The 14,651-nt window shown below is 36.9% G+C and overlaps 2 protein-coding genes across 4 annotated transcripts; both read left to right on the forward strand.

Moving 5' to 3' along the window:
• The first annotated feature begins 224 nt into the window (after window positions 1-224).
• On the forward strand, window positions 225-9,761 carry LOC140769242 (protein ROOT HAIR DEFECTIVE 3-like). Of its 3 annotated transcripts, none has more exons than XM_073109893.1 (17): window positions 225-541; window positions 1,060-1,376; window positions 1,734-1,800; window positions 1,881-1,977; window positions 2,838-2,908; window positions 3,027-3,090; window positions 3,495-3,560; window positions 3,651-3,698; window positions 3,785-3,847; window positions 3,918-3,974; window positions 4,271-4,417; window positions 5,900-5,968; window positions 6,058-6,140; window positions 6,683-6,761; window positions 7,441-7,606; window positions 8,195-8,292; window positions 9,114-9,761. In XM_073109893.1, the coding sequence occupies exons 2-17, from the start codon at window positions 1,064-1,066 to the stop codon at window positions 9,492-9,494; spliced, it is 1,869 nt and encodes a 622-aa protein (XP_072965994.1). In that variant the 5' UTR covers window positions 225-541; window positions 1,060-1,063; the 3' UTR covers window positions 9,495-9,761. The 3 variants fall into 3 exon arrangements, with proteins under 3 accessions (XP_072965994.1, XP_072965995.1, XP_072965993.1); XM_073109894.1 differs by having other exon boundaries at window positions 225-464; XM_073109892.1 differs by lacking the exon at window positions 225-541 and having other exon boundaries at window positions 617-1,376.
• Window positions 9,762-11,286: 1,525 nt separating this feature from the next.
• Window positions 11,287-12,084, forward strand: LOC140768347 (putative disease resistance protein RGA1). Its single transcript, XM_073108599.1, has 2 exons — window positions 11,287-11,533; window positions 11,789-12,084. The coding sequence occupies exons 1-2, from the start codon at window positions 11,287-11,289 to the stop codon at window positions 12,082-12,084; spliced, it is 543 nt and encodes a 180-aa protein (XP_072964700.1).
• Window positions 12,085-14,651: the final 2,567 nt, after the last annotated feature.

Genomic DNA, 14,651 nt, shown 5'->3' on the forward strand with positions numbered 1-14,651 from the left:
GCCGGCTCGCTCAGGCTCGGCTCGATAGGCTCGATAGCCTGAGTCCCTATGACTAAGGACACGTGGCATAAGGAAATATTGCCACGTGTCCTTCACTAACTCATTCTCACCCGTAACCTACCTCAACATTCATCATCCTCACCTACCCCACCCTCACCTACCCCACCCTCATTAATTACTTCACATTTCCCATCACATCACCTTCCCCATCATCAATTCCCCCACCCTCACCTTCACTCTCACCCTCATCCACCCGATCACCTTCATTCTTCCCTCCCCGTCTCCTCCTCCTCCGTCGTCGGCCTCCTCCATTCGTCTCCGACTCCTTCGGCAAGCCGCCGCCCACGTCGCCACCGCCCACGTCGCAACCGCCCACGTCGCCACCGCCTTATCCTCTAATCGAGCTCGGTTAGGCTCAGCTCGAGCTCAGCTCGGGTTGAGCTGAGCCGAGCCTGAGCAACATTGTGAGGCTCGAAACTAATTTCGAGCCGAGCCTGAGCTAGAGCCGGCTCGCTCAGGCTCGGCTCGTTTACACCCCTAGGTACAAGTGGGCTAAGGATTGATCGATGCATAATTTGGATTCACGTAGGACCGACTTGCAAGTTAAGGGTCAGTCTTTCATGGCATCCAGCTCAAGTCGGTCTTTTCATCGCTTTCAGTACAGCGATGATGCGGAAAAGAATCTAAATTAAATTATGGAGCTATATAAGAAAGTAATATATACTACAAACAATAGCTTTCGCAATAAGTGCACTTTGCTACCTATTTAGTAAGGGTGAATGCTAGCCACACGTAATTTTACCTATTTATGGCTACAAGTATTCTAATTAGAAGTCAGTCTTCCATGGTATTTTGCTAGAGGAATTCACTTATCATCTAAACATCCTTGCATGCTGTCGAATAAACAAAGAATTGACCACGCTAAGCTAGCTTATAAATAGATACCTTGTTTTCCTCCTCAGTAGTTCAGCTCAGAGAAGAGAAAAAGGAAGAAAGCTAATTAATTAAACTTTGTTTCTTTGTTGTGCTCTACTTGACTTTCATGGACAATCTAATCAGTGTCATGAAATCGAGAGGAGAGTTTGGTGGTTTCAATCTCACGGATCCCAGCCGTGTCTTGGAAGAATTAGAGGCAGATGCTGCAGCCGAGACCACGGCGGCTGGTAGTCAAACCGGCAACGCTGTGGACACGACAAAGATAAGTAAATTTGTTCGTAGGTGGAATCTCAATGTTGCCAATAAACCTGCTCAGATGATCGAAGGTGATGGCACCTTCTGTCAATCCAAAGTGGAGGAGTTCGTTAAGTCTGCAACGAAGCTCTTGGGTCCTGGAGAGTCCTTTGCCGTTATATCCATCATCGGGCCTCAAAGCAGCGGTATTGTCCCTAGGATTAACATTAGATATCAGAAATGAGGTATTAAAGTATTCGCCATATATATATATATATTAAAATAGTGCCAAATCTTAAAAGAAAAAGTGGCCTGTCATTAGGATCCATAATTTTAAAAGCCGAAACAAGCTGGAATAGTTAAATGAGTATTAACTATATTTCACCAAATCCTCCACTCAGAAAGTTTTGGATTTCTTATTTTTAACACCTTCCTTGAAAAGAACATGGCAACTGAATTTTCTAACAAAGTAAGAAAAGCAGAAAAATCTTTGTACTTTGTGATGCTGCTTGCAGCTTATTTTTCGACTAATTTAACTTTTCTTGTTTACTTCTCTTATGCAGGAAAAAGTTATTTACTGAACAAGCTTTTTGATACCAAGTTTGATGTGATGAATGCTACCTTGGGGAGGTACCATTGATATTAGGAATCAAACTCTTTTCCTTTTAAACAAAAAAAGAACAGTCATGATATTTCTACCATGCATGCAGGGAACAAACTACAAAAGGGATATTGGTAGGACGATCTACTAAACCTTGCGCACTGATCATGGACGTAGAGGGTTCTGACGGGGGAGAAAGAGGCGAGGTACTTGTTTTTATCATTTGTAAGCTTTATTATGCATATACTTATGTAAGTTTAATTAAGCCCATAGCTCTTCTTGTAGTAGTTAATTTATATCTCTTTCTAGGAGAGTTTTGGGAGATAGGAGAGTTCTAATCCAAGTAAAATATGATTTAATATAAATTAATTTTAGAACCTAATTCAACTCAAAAGTTTAAACTATTTAAGGTGAGAACCTAATATTCTATATAAATTCTTTCATTTTTTTTTCTCATTTTTAATGTGAGACTAAACTCTTGTATGTGAGTCAACAATTTCTCCTTTCACATGTGAATTTGGATATCAATTGCTCTCCGTTAAGTCCAATTTACTACTTTTAACCAAGTCTCGTGCTTAATTTCTCTTCTGATCACCCAGCGTCCTCAAAAGTCCTCGGCTTTTCAATACTATTTAGGCGCTCTTAATGAGTGGTTGTAAACCCATTTATCCAAACATGCATGTCAATTTCATGCCCTTAAGACGAAAGATTTAGATTTGTTGATAAGAAGAACCTTGTTAGTTGAAGAACCGATGTAGCCTCAAGAAGTCTCCTCCAATAATCTTCTTCAACCACCCTAGAGATAGGGCATCGTAATATCTTCATAAACTATTATATATATCCCTAAAACATCTAACCTCATGACAAATATGTTCACTAGAACCGAAGAACATAATGATCTGGGGATATCTAGGAATCGGTGGTGGTAAAAAAAAGTATGCTGTTTTACCCCAAAAAAAAAATGAAATATTGTTTGTTTTGTCTCATATATTGATGTGTTTCTTTTCTTCAGGAATTTCTCATATGCAAACATTTGGGAATTAATTGTTTTCTCACTCTTTGTCAGGAAAATATATCATTTGAAAGGCAAAGCGCTCTTTTTGCATTGACAGTGTCAGATCTAATGATGGTTAACATGTTAGATCCTATTCCTGCTGTCTTGTTATTTTATGATAAAAATGTTGTGGGCCAATTTTCATTGGATTGTATTCTGGATGAGTTTGATTAATTAGTAATATTATGCATGCTTTCCTAGGTGGCAACATGATATTGGTCGGGAACAAGGTGCAGGTATTCCACTTCTTAAGACAGTATTTCAGGTAGCTGAATTTTTAATCTTAATCCCAGGAGAGCTATAATTAGCCCTTGAGAAATAATTTGCATGTTTGTGGTACCGTCTTCCAAATAAGGAGAGACAATCTGATTGAAATCAAATTCCTATTAGATCTCATATATATAATACTTCTTATCTTTCTCTCATGTGTATCTTTTAAAAGAGATAATCTAATGGAAATTAGATCTCTTCTATATTTGTGACATAATACGATCGAATTAAAATTTGATAAAAAAAAAAGGTGTCTTTGGAATTAAGTCCACATATATGAAGAGAGTGCAACGAATTTCAATCTAAGTTAGTACTATTTAACGGCATTATATAGGGAGGAGAATTAGGCTGATAGAATGGATTTTTCCTAATCCCACTTTCTAACGCAATATATGGCAGGAAAGAGTAAAACTTGATCCAGGTAGAACAAAAATGCTCGTCGTCATACGTGACTACGATGAGGAGGTTTGCATTTGATATAAGTTATCATCACCAATGCTTATGTCCATACAAGTTCAATCTACTTGACGTACCATAACTTGTTTTCTCTTCCAGACACCACTCGATTGGTTGAAGAACGCAATAGAAACGAAGATGGAAGATGTACCACTGCTAGATCTCTCTTCGATATACAAGTTTATTCAGGCATATCATAACTAATTAATAACGTTTACGAGTGATTCCTGCAGCTATGGAAGTCAGTACACGATCGACCTGATGAGCCGGCCGTTCGATTTAGCGACTATATTCAGGTGAGTAAACACTAACTTGTGGTTTCTGATTGCTCTCACATTTTCTTCACCTAGTTACCTTGATGTGAAGGTGATGGTTGAAGCTTTGCCGCACAACAAATTTCTAAGCCGAAAGTTTGGAGAAGGGGTACGTAGTCTAGAAATAATAGCTTCATTGCCATCTTCCTCGACATTGATGAAAAGCATAGAAAGATGATAGCTTATAACATGCAAAAGTGGACCTGCTGACACAAACATACAAAACTAAAATCTTCTCCATTTTACTTCAGCATCATTTGTTTAATATAGTAAACATCAAAACGAACAATTGTTACCACTTAATCGCGAAATGCATGATGCTCGGAATGTACCTGTAACGCCCATACGGCCATAGCTATCTGACTAAATTTCACCAAAATCTTTTGCCTTCTTTTCTTTGCGCAGATCACGAAGCTCAGGGAGTTGATTGCCAAGGAAGCTGTTGCGGGGCTCCGTCATGACAAGGTCACCGCTTCAGGATTTTCTATCAGTGCAAAGAACATATGGGAAACAATTCGACAGAACAAGCAACTCGATCTTCCTGGCAACAGGGTAATCCGATTTTCATGTTATTTCTGATTTATTATTATTCTATCGGCTATTTTCTAGTGGGACAAGAAATCTGATCCAAAATAAGTAAATTAATTAATTTAAACTTACAGATTACAGAATGTAAAATCTGTATAGTCGAGTTTAACATTGGACACTATCTCCTTAAGGCTAATTCGCCCTCCATCAATTGCTTCTAAAACAGTGAACATTGTCTCTCAAGATACAACTACTATCTTGCACTTGAAAGAAAACAGTGATGCGATTCGGATCTGATCAGATTAATTTATGAGGACATTGGGCTCGATTGATCGAGTCTATTTATTTTTTAATCATTTCATTATGTAAGCCTTTAAGGCAAATCTAGTTTAGTCATGTGAGACATTAAGGCAAGTCGAAATAAGTCATAACAGCCTCTAAGGCAAATCTAGTTAAGTCAAGTAAGCCTTTAAGACAAATCCCATTAAATCATATAACCTTTCAAGATAAATCCTAATTCGAGTCGTGTCAGCCTTTAGGGCTAGTCCTAGTGGGACTCGTTGTAACCTCTAAGCATTGAGAAATTAATTGAGTTTAGTTATTTTCTTATTACCGTATTTACCATTTTATCGTAGTCGTTAGATTGTCTTTACCTTTCTAGTAGTAGATCATTGCCGTAGAACCTCCAAAGTTTTTAAACCCTAGCCATACCTTTCTCCAGCAGCCACCTTACCCTACCGCTGTCCACCACCAAACCTTGGCGGTCCGCCACCCTCTGACGACCCCGCAACGTTAGATATTTATCGTTCTACCCTATTCTGATCTATCTCCACTATTTTATTTAACTTTTCATCCCGATCTTCGATTTAGGAAAAATTAGAGCAATTGGAATCCCGACCTTCGATTTAGGAGATATTTAACTTTTCATCTCCACGAATGGATGCACCATTTTAAATTTGAACCAAATAACAGTTTCAAAGTAAAGGGATACACCACTACGGGTTCAACCAATTCTATTGTTCTAATCGAAGGGACACACCACTTCGACTATGGGTTAAACTAACTGAACCAAATCATATTCGAACATGTATTAGGCAAAAATTAAATTTAGTTAAATTTAGACTTGACTTGCACGTGCGATCCGAGTCGAGCTAAGCCAGGCAGCGCACATGTGTGCCCAAAGCCCAAAAGAAGTTTGACATTTATATACTATACTAATTTTTCTAAAATATCCAATATGGTACTAAACTCATGGTTTTTTTTATTATCATGATACCCACTTTAGAGTTAATTTTTATTCACTCATTTTTACAGATTTGAATAAGTGAATATATGATAATAAAATACTCTTTGAGCTAAATTAAATCCACTATTAATCCATCATTAATAATATGTAGTCCACATTTAAAACTTAGCTCAAATTTAATAAAAAATTATATTAAATACATAATATTTTAATATAAATGGCTTCAACTAATTGCTATACTTGCGTGCATGTACCTTAAGGTCATGGTATCTACCTACTTCTGCGATAATTATAGGAAGGAGTGTCTTGAAGCTGTGGTCATACAAGAGGTACCTTTTGTGCTCCACTTTTGTTCAAAACGGTTATTTGCTAGTAAGGCTCGTTCCTGATTTTCCATCTTCTTCATTGTATGAGTTAGGGTTATCCGCTGCTGAATGAAGTTAATTCTTCAGATGAATTCATTGTAAAACTGGAGAGTCTTCTGGATGAACGTTTGAAACGGTGAGTCATTCCAACTAGAGAAGTATATGATAGTGCTTTATATACTTTATTAGCACCTCTGAGCTCGATCATGCTTATCTTCTCTGGTGGAGATACGAGGGAATACTACACCTTTTTAACACGGATAAGGATTTTCTTTTAGAAATTTGATGACAAATATAAGGATCACTTGTAGTAGTTTTTTTTTGTGTGTGTGTGTGTGTGTATGGTTTAACAAAATCAACAAGAATAGGGGAAAAAAGAGAACCATTTGGTAAAAAGTGAAATGATTGAATGTAACCTACAACTACAATAAACACACACAGGGGGTGGAAAACAGGGGAAGAAAGAATCTCTTTTTGTCAATTGTTCTTTCCCGGCCATGGGAACTAGAGTGTGATGAGTAGCCAAGGATCGTCTCTTTCTGTCTCACAAACACACTCTGGATAACCAACCTTGTAGCATAATTCCTAACAGCAAATATCCCTACATTTAGAATTTGTTATTATGTGGAGATTCAAGGCAACTCCATTAATTTTTTTTTTTCAATTTTTATTTTGTAGATATGATACACTGACTAAGATGTATGATGAAACTCAGAGGGCCACAAAACGCAAAGAATTGGAGGAAGGAATTCTGCAAGTAAGATGCTATTCTTATTTTGCATGTCAAATTTATTCCCAATATATGTAGATATAGTATTAATTATTTTTTATTCTTTGCTTTTGTAGTAATTTTATAAATACATCGGGCTGATGGTTGCTTCTGACTGACCAAAATTGCAATAAATTAAGCAAGAAATGATCATTTGATTAGTCTAAAGTCTAATCATATGTATAGCGTTTTGTTCTCTCTGCTTATGCGTATTTGGATCTGACATTGACATTGTTGTTCTTAGATTCTATGATTTTAATCTCATTAGGCTTGGTTTCCTACTATACTTCTAGGAGACAGTAGTACCTGAAGGGATATAACCTTACAAGAATATGTATATTCATGTATAGTATGTTTTTTCCCTCAATTACTTGATACTATGCATATATAATGTTCTTGAGCCAAAAATTTAGATGAGTGGATGTAATCAATCAAGCAAGCACCCCAGTTGTCTACAGAAAAAAAAAATGGTCGTTTAGTTTGATCTTTCTTTAAAAAAGATATAAGTTAATTCATCTACATGGGGTTGTTAATTCGTTGCAATAATACCCAAAGAAGGCTAATGTGGACTTCAAGAGACTAATTATCTTCATACTATCTGTTCATCTTTATTATATTACTGCCTTAATAATATTTTATTTTTATTATTTCTTCTTTATTTCCTCAGCTCGTGGAGTCTTTTGCCCGAAATTTGTTGAATGAAATGCGTTTGAAATTTGTTTGTGAGAGTACGAAAAACGTTGCTGCTGAATTAAGCAAAGCCGATGACCCCGAAAAGGAAGTCGATGCTTTAGTTCACACCTTCTTGGAATTATTTACGAAATCATGCGAAGGTAACTCTGGTTTTATGCAGTTATATAACACATTATATATATATATATATATAATCATGCGAAGGTAACTTTGATTATTAGATCGGCCTTTAAGATCAAAGAAAAGGATTCAACTCGAATAAAAGAAAATATGCAGTGCGATAGCAATCAATATATGGGATGATTGTGGTAAAATTAGGCTGCAGATCATCTTTTTTTTAATACAAATAATCTTGAAGATTTCCCTTAGGGAGTCATCACTTCTTAAAGAGCAAAGTAGGTTACCTTAGAATGTAAAAATATAAAACTAGCAATTTAAACTTTTAGAGCAGATGGTAAGTTAATAGATATTAATATGCTGCTTCACCATTCTCATCATCCTATTTCCTTTTTTTATTCTGCGTGCATATCAAGATATTTAAAAAAAAAAAAAAAAAAAAAACTTCTACTAGGAGAGATTAGTAACTTCTACTTGAATACTTGTTCTGTTTCAAGAAAGATTTTGATCACATTCCAGTTTGATTTCTCATTGGCTATATCGCAATTTGGATCTACGCTACAAGAAGTCTCAGATAGCAGTTTCTCCATAACGGAATTGTTGGATTACAGGGTTGAGCTCGAGATACAAATCTCTATGCTCAGATAGTTATATTACAGTTGAAAAAGAGCTGAAATATCGTGCTAAAGCCACAGCACTAGACATAAAGGTATGCTTCTTTGTTCACTTTTCATTTATGTACGACTTTGCTGACTGTTTGGTCTCTTATCTTTATTTTATTAGCTGTCCAAATCTTGATAACTATGCTGCGGAAAAAACAGTGCTGTTTAGAATGAAATTCTGTAATGAGGTGATGACTTCTTCCAATTAGAAACAACATAAGAGTGAGTTAAAGAAAGATGATATGCAACTAGTACCCCATATTGCTGCATGCTTGCAGGCATAATACTTTAATTTGTAGTACGTGTCTCCAGCTTATCTTTCTCTCACTTTCTCTTCTTCTGTATAAAACTTGAAACCTACCATCTAAAGATAGTTCCTGTATAGTCACTGCCTTCTTATTGCTAATCATTTTTTTTTCTTTCTTTTCTGAAAGAGGTAGCATATAGTAAAGAAAGCTGAATTTTTAAAAGTAAATAAATTTATTGCATCATAAATTATGAATGTTTTCTAGGTGCACCTACATCTTTAGTTTCTGGAAAGCTAATACTATCAAGCAATTTTTCTTGTTAGAGACTAGAGAAGTATATGCAACATGTGTTCCCAGAATTATAGGTATGCATGCTCCAATTGACCCTTGTATTACACGCAAGCATTATTGTAACTCATAGATCTCTTGTAAGCCACCGATTATTTTGTGTTCTTTCAATTCAGCTACCAATCTACTCAATCAGTCATCAGAGCTTTCTGTTTTCTTTGTTTCTTGAGACGGAGGGGAGAAAGAAACTATCTGGGAGGGCAATGTAAATATTGTCCGAACTGTTGGCTGCTTCCAACTTTCTTCTAACAAGAACCATTTCTTGCTTGCAGGAGCAACGCGTGAAAGAGGAGCTCGACCGCGCAAGACAGGAAATTGAACGGACAAGACTGGAAACCGTACATGCGAAAGAGGAAGTTGAACGTTTATCTAAACAACGAGAGGAAGATCGACAGAGACAAGAAAACTATGAGAGAAAATTCGCGGAGTTGGAACGTGCTACAGCGGAAGCTGCACGGGCAAGAAAGGAAGCTGAAAACGCAATGGAGGAAGCTAAACGTGAAGCGCAAGAGGCCAAAGAACAAGCTGGATCTAGAGCTCAAGACGCAAGATCACAACGTTCATTATTCAGATCGATGCTATATGAAACTGCTAGAGCTCTTCTCAATATGACTGGCTTGTCAGACTTAGCAGATGCTATTATTCCTGGGTAAGATGATTGCCCGACGAATGCACGGCCTGTTCTAAAACGGGTATCGAATTAAGTAGGATCAATCCCGAAATAAAGCAACTGCAGACTCGTCCTGCCGTGTGCGACTTTGTTGTTCATCTTTTGACTTGCTTTCTCTACTTGTCAGTTGTGTTGCTTGAGATTTATCGTTTTTCAAGTTATTGTTGCGTGCAGTAAGAACATATGGTGTGTATGCAAATGTTTTATTAATTTGAATCTGTTTGCAAATTGATTAGTCTTATTATTATTATTGTTGTTGTTGTTGTTGTTGTTATTATTACTTCTTATATCTTCAATTTCGCCATCATCATAATTGTTTTTGTTTGTTTTCTATAGAAAGGATGGCCATGTGAGGCCATTAAGTTATACCAAGAGATCTTATACTTTGAGCTAAGTCAATAAGTCTATCCAACTCTATGAGGAGCCATTCCAATGCCCTGTTTAGAACAGGATTGGATTGGAAAAATGGATTTCTGATTCGGTACCTACTTAATTACAGAAATCCTACTTGTAAATAATGTTTACTCAGGAGAGTTCGATCCAATTTTTACTTATCTTTGGATCAAGTTTGAACTATTATCGACTTGAGAAGAGATTTAACTTTTGGTTTCTTTGCTCTGGCTCTAAACCCTGCTGTCAAGCTGCATTGATCATTCTATGTACTGCTACCATAGAATTTGACGGTATAGGACTAATACTCTGTTAGTTCTTATAATTTTAAAAAGATGTGACGTATCGGCTATGTAATATATAGAAATCCTCTATACAAGATGTATGCTGTAATTTTTAATAATGTGCGCATTGAGATTTTAAAAAAAATATTACGCATCGCATATGTAATTTATACATATCGTTTATGTAAAAAAATACGTTTTAATTTTTAACAATGTATACATTGTGATTAAAAAAGTAAATTAATCTAAATCAGTAAAAAAAGATTTGAATTTGTAATTCAATAAGTATGAGGGACTATTTCTACCGATTAGAAAGCTAAAAAACTTTTTACTACAAATTATCCCTTTATTGTTTATTTTTACATAACTATCTAAATCTTTTATAAGAAATTGGTTTCCTTTTGATTTTTCTTGCAAATAACTCCAATATAATTTTCTAATTCTCTATCATCTTTTGTTAGGTATTACATCAACCGAACTTAGTGTTGTTCTTAACCATTAGATCGACGTAATTTCTATCTAATAGTTTGCTTAATTGCTCCTGCTTTTTTTTTCTTTTTTCTTTTTTTGCCAATTTCCAAATCCCAACTGCTTCTTGATATCAACGGGCTTTCCATCCCCGATCTCCTTCTCTTCCTCTTCCCCTTCCCATCACTTGCGATTCTCCAGGCGCCATTTCCTTTCCCGATGGAAGAAGCTGGGTTTACTTTGTGGTCTTGGGAAAGAGCTGAGCATTCCATCTGTTGCGGAAGATCGTCGAATGTGTGTACAAGAGAAAAGTTTTATCTCGCTCGTATCAAACCAATGCAGCAAGGGATTAGCACCATATTTTCTTAAAACTTAGAAGAAGTTTTTGCTCGTTCTGATAACGTCTGGAATGAAGAAGTCAACAACAAATGGGAGATGTTAACAGAATTTTGCTAACCTTAAGTCACATAAGCTGCAAGTGTTACAGTTGAAACATTCATGACCAATATTTTGTTAAAAATAAGCTATAATGATAATTTTTGAAAGAGTGAAAAGATTCTGATGACAATTATAATATTTTAATAATCTAGCGATTTCTTGTCGAGTGATAACCATGTCGCCTTCAGTTATAAGATGGTCAATAGGATAAAAGAGATGATGAAGAGACTTAGTGAAATTTTAGAGGAAAAGGGAAGGTTTCAGTTGGCGAAGGGATCCGTCGTCGTAGAGGAAGCTGATGAAAGGGACTCCTTTTCGGCTTTTGATGAATGCGAGGTTTATGGGAGAGACGAAGATAGGGAGAGGATAGTTGATTTCCTTCTTCACATGGACACGGAGAAGAAGTTATATGTGCTTCCTATTGTGGGGTTAGGAGGATTGGGTAAGACCACTCTTGCTTAGCTCATCATTAATGACCAGCGGATCATGGATCATTTCCAGCCTCCAACATGCATTCCACCAATTTGGGTTTTTGTCTCGATGAAGTTTAAAGTCAAGGAAATCTTGAGGAAGATCATCGAATGTGTTTCAAGGAAAGAATGTTATCTCTCTTACATCGAACCAATGCAACAAGAGATTAGCACCATGTTTTCTCGAAAGAAGTTTCTGCTCATTCTGGATGACGTCTGGAATGAAGATTTCACCAAATGGGAGATGCTACAAAATGTGCTTAGTTGTGGTGGCTTAGGAAGTAAAATTATAGTAACAACACGCAGCGAACAAGTGACGAGGATTATGAGCACCCTTGAGCCACATAGGCTGCAGGGTTTACGGTCTGAAGATTGTTGGAAATTATTCAGGCAAAGAGCATTTCGCAGTAGGTCAAACAGGAATGTCCCAAGATTGGAGAATATAGGAAGGGAGATTGTTGATAAATGTGGAGGCTCGCCTCTTGCAGCAAAGGCTCTGGGATGCTTAATGGGCTCCAGTTGAGGGGAAGTTGAGTGGTCTGCTATTAGAGATAGTGAAATTTAGGAAATGCCTGATGATGGGGCTAACATATTACCATCCCTAAGATTGAGTTATCTGCATTTGCCATCTAATCTGAAGTAATGCTTTGTATATTTGTTCACCGGTACCAAAAGGTTATAGATTCCATGGAATGAAATTTGTCTCCTCTCTTTCTATTGTCTCTATTACTTTTATTCTAGAAATTACTTGTATGGAGGTGTTTAATTCATGATTAGAATTTGTCTATTACTATCCTATCAACGTTTAACATTTCATTGAATTTTTTTTTTCAAAACTTGGATTAGTTTTCCATCACTATTCCTCTTTGTTATATTTGAGGCAAAGGTTTTACTTCCGCTTCCTTCACCCATTTGAATATTTGCACAACAAGGAATGCAGCATCTCAATACCCTCCAATAGTTGCATATATCTGACTGTTCTGACTTGGAACCTCTGCCTGGAAAGTCGTTGGAGAGCTGTAGCTAGGAGCTAATCAGTCAGCATAAGAGTACTATGAACAAGGAAACGCGTTATCAGCATGGAGCCCATGAGAATCACCTAGAGTTGAACAGGCCACCGAAGGCGGATATCAAACATCATCACCTGAATCAGGTGTATGAGAAGGAAAGCGGCACCTCACCACCCTCCAACCGTTGCATATATTTTGTTGTTCTGAATTGGAATCTCTGCCTGCCGGTTCCATGCAGCACCATCTCCCTTTCCTCAGGACTGACTCTCCGTGACATGAGAAAACAGATGACATTGGGGGGAGGAAGGCGAGCAAAAGAAGGGCCTTCAAAACCTCAGCCACCGCTCTGCTTCACTGCACTTCAACATCTTCAGATAAGCCATTGTGATGCACTGAGAGAATTGCCAGACTGGTTGGGAGGTCTCGTCTCCCTCCAATATTTGCCACTTGACCATTGTATCAATCTGATGACGTTACCTGAAGGTCTAGAATTCCTCACTGCACTCCAGAAGGTATTCATTTGGAGGTGCCCTTTTCTGAAATACAGGGGTGTGTTTGATCATGTCCCTGACGTCACCATCATAATATGGGAAGAGACACACTTTGTGCTGCAATCCGGAGGTGCATATCAAGATATAATAGCAGATACAGAAGAATTAGATAGCAATAATGCGCAAGTTATAGTTATAGAGACAAAAATGGATAGGTCGGCAGGATCCTGTACCAACCTCCTCATTCGGTTCTGTCTAGATTGCACCAAAGGATGCTCCAGATGAGTCCAAAGTTCTGCATACACTTCATCCGAATTCTGCACTTTGACATGTAAATTGCTCGTATTCCTCCTTTGTTCTGAGATTCAACTGAACACCATTTCTTTTTTATGTGTTGTCATAGAATACGGAACTTGCACCTTCCACTTGGAAGTTCAGTAACATTTTGGATGTATCTGTCAAACTTGCTTTTCATCTTCTCTTTTTTGTTCACTTCAGAATAAATGAACTTATGTACTGCTATATCACTCAAGGGGATTCATTGCTGTAATTGTTCCTTCTTTTGGGTTCTTTGTTCTGCTAGTGCTTTCTTGTTTCTAGTTTTATTGAAGTCTTGGACTTATTACTGGTCTAATGCAGTTGCTATAAATTAGGTTCTTATATACTGATCAAGTAATATTTGCCCATCTGAACAATTTAAGTTATCTAAAGACTTTACTTCTTCTGCGTTAGATACTACATTCAGCATTTCTGGTTGTGATAATATTCTAGGATTATAAGCCAGCATAATCATGGAATCACTTGGATAGATTTATTCTAGAAGATGTAACATCCATTATTTCCATTATCACAGCTAATCTCATATTACTGCCAACTAAAGATCTCCAAGTGCAATCCATTTATTAATCAAGTGCTTCCCAATTGAATGGGTTCACTAATGGTTTATAATTATGAGGTTCTGCAAAAAAAAGGCATAAATAACAGTGTTGCGAGTAATTCTTCGTGTGTCCATGATACATAGTTTCACTATGTCACATAATGAGTGTTTTCTCAACAAAATTTGGCGAGTTGCCTTTTGAGCATTGTGATGTTCTTTGCAAGGATGTCATTGTTCTTACTTCAATTTCTGACAACTTGTTTACTGATTTTCTACCCAAACTCTTAAGCTATGTAAATTTCAATGTGTCGAACATTTTAGTTCAGCATGGCATTTTAATTCAGCTCTCCAGCTGTATAAATTCCTAACTACTTGTTTAATCTTGTGTACAAATAATTGTATTCCATCAGTATAACTGGAATCATTTTATCCAATTTTATCGGTTCGCTCTGACAAATAGAACCCAGTCAATTGCATCCTTTTGAAGATATAACTTTTTTCTAGGAAAGTCAGGTGGTTTTGTTAGATTGGATCCAGAATTTCAGAACAGACCAGAACCTAATAGTTGAGAAAAACTACTGTGAATATCAATGAGTTGTAATTACTTGGACTAGATTTTAGATCAATGCAGTTGCATATGCCTGCTACTATTATGCATCTATTGTAGTGCTTCATAACCTGCTAGATCTTGTAGTTCTCTATCATGCTAAGT

This window comes from Typha angustifolia, chromosome 10 (genome assembly GCF_048772165.1).
Source record: "Typha angustifolia cultivar Huaian chromosome 10, ASM4877216v1, whole genome shotgun sequence".
NCBI classification, from domain to species: domain Eukaryota; kingdom Viridiplantae; phylum Streptophyta; class Magnoliopsida; order Poales; family Typhaceae; genus Typha; species Typha angustifolia.

Excerpts from the sequence above, each read along its gene's own strand:
- LOC140769242 (XM_073109892.1), top strand. The coding sequence starts at position 1,043 with ATGGACAATCTAATCAGTGTCATGAAATCGAGAGGAGAGTTTGGTGGT. Across the intron at positions 3,091-3,494 it reads TTCTTAAGACAGTATTTCAG|GAAAGAGTAAAACTTGATCC; the intron begins GTAGCTGAATTT and ends AATATATGGCAG. Across the intron at positions 3,699-3,784 it reads TAGAAACGAAGATGGAAGAT|CTATGGAAGTCAGTACACGA; the intron begins GTACCACTGCTA and ends TGATTCCTGCAG.
- LOC140768347 (XM_073108599.1), top strand. The coding sequence starts at position 11,287 with ATGGTCAATAGGATAAAAGAGATGATGAAGAGACTTAGTGAAATTTTA. Across the intron at positions 11,534-11,788 it reads TGTGGGGTTAGGAGGATTGG|ATTTCACCAAATGGGAGATG; the intron begins GTAAGACCACTC and ends TCTGGAATGAAG.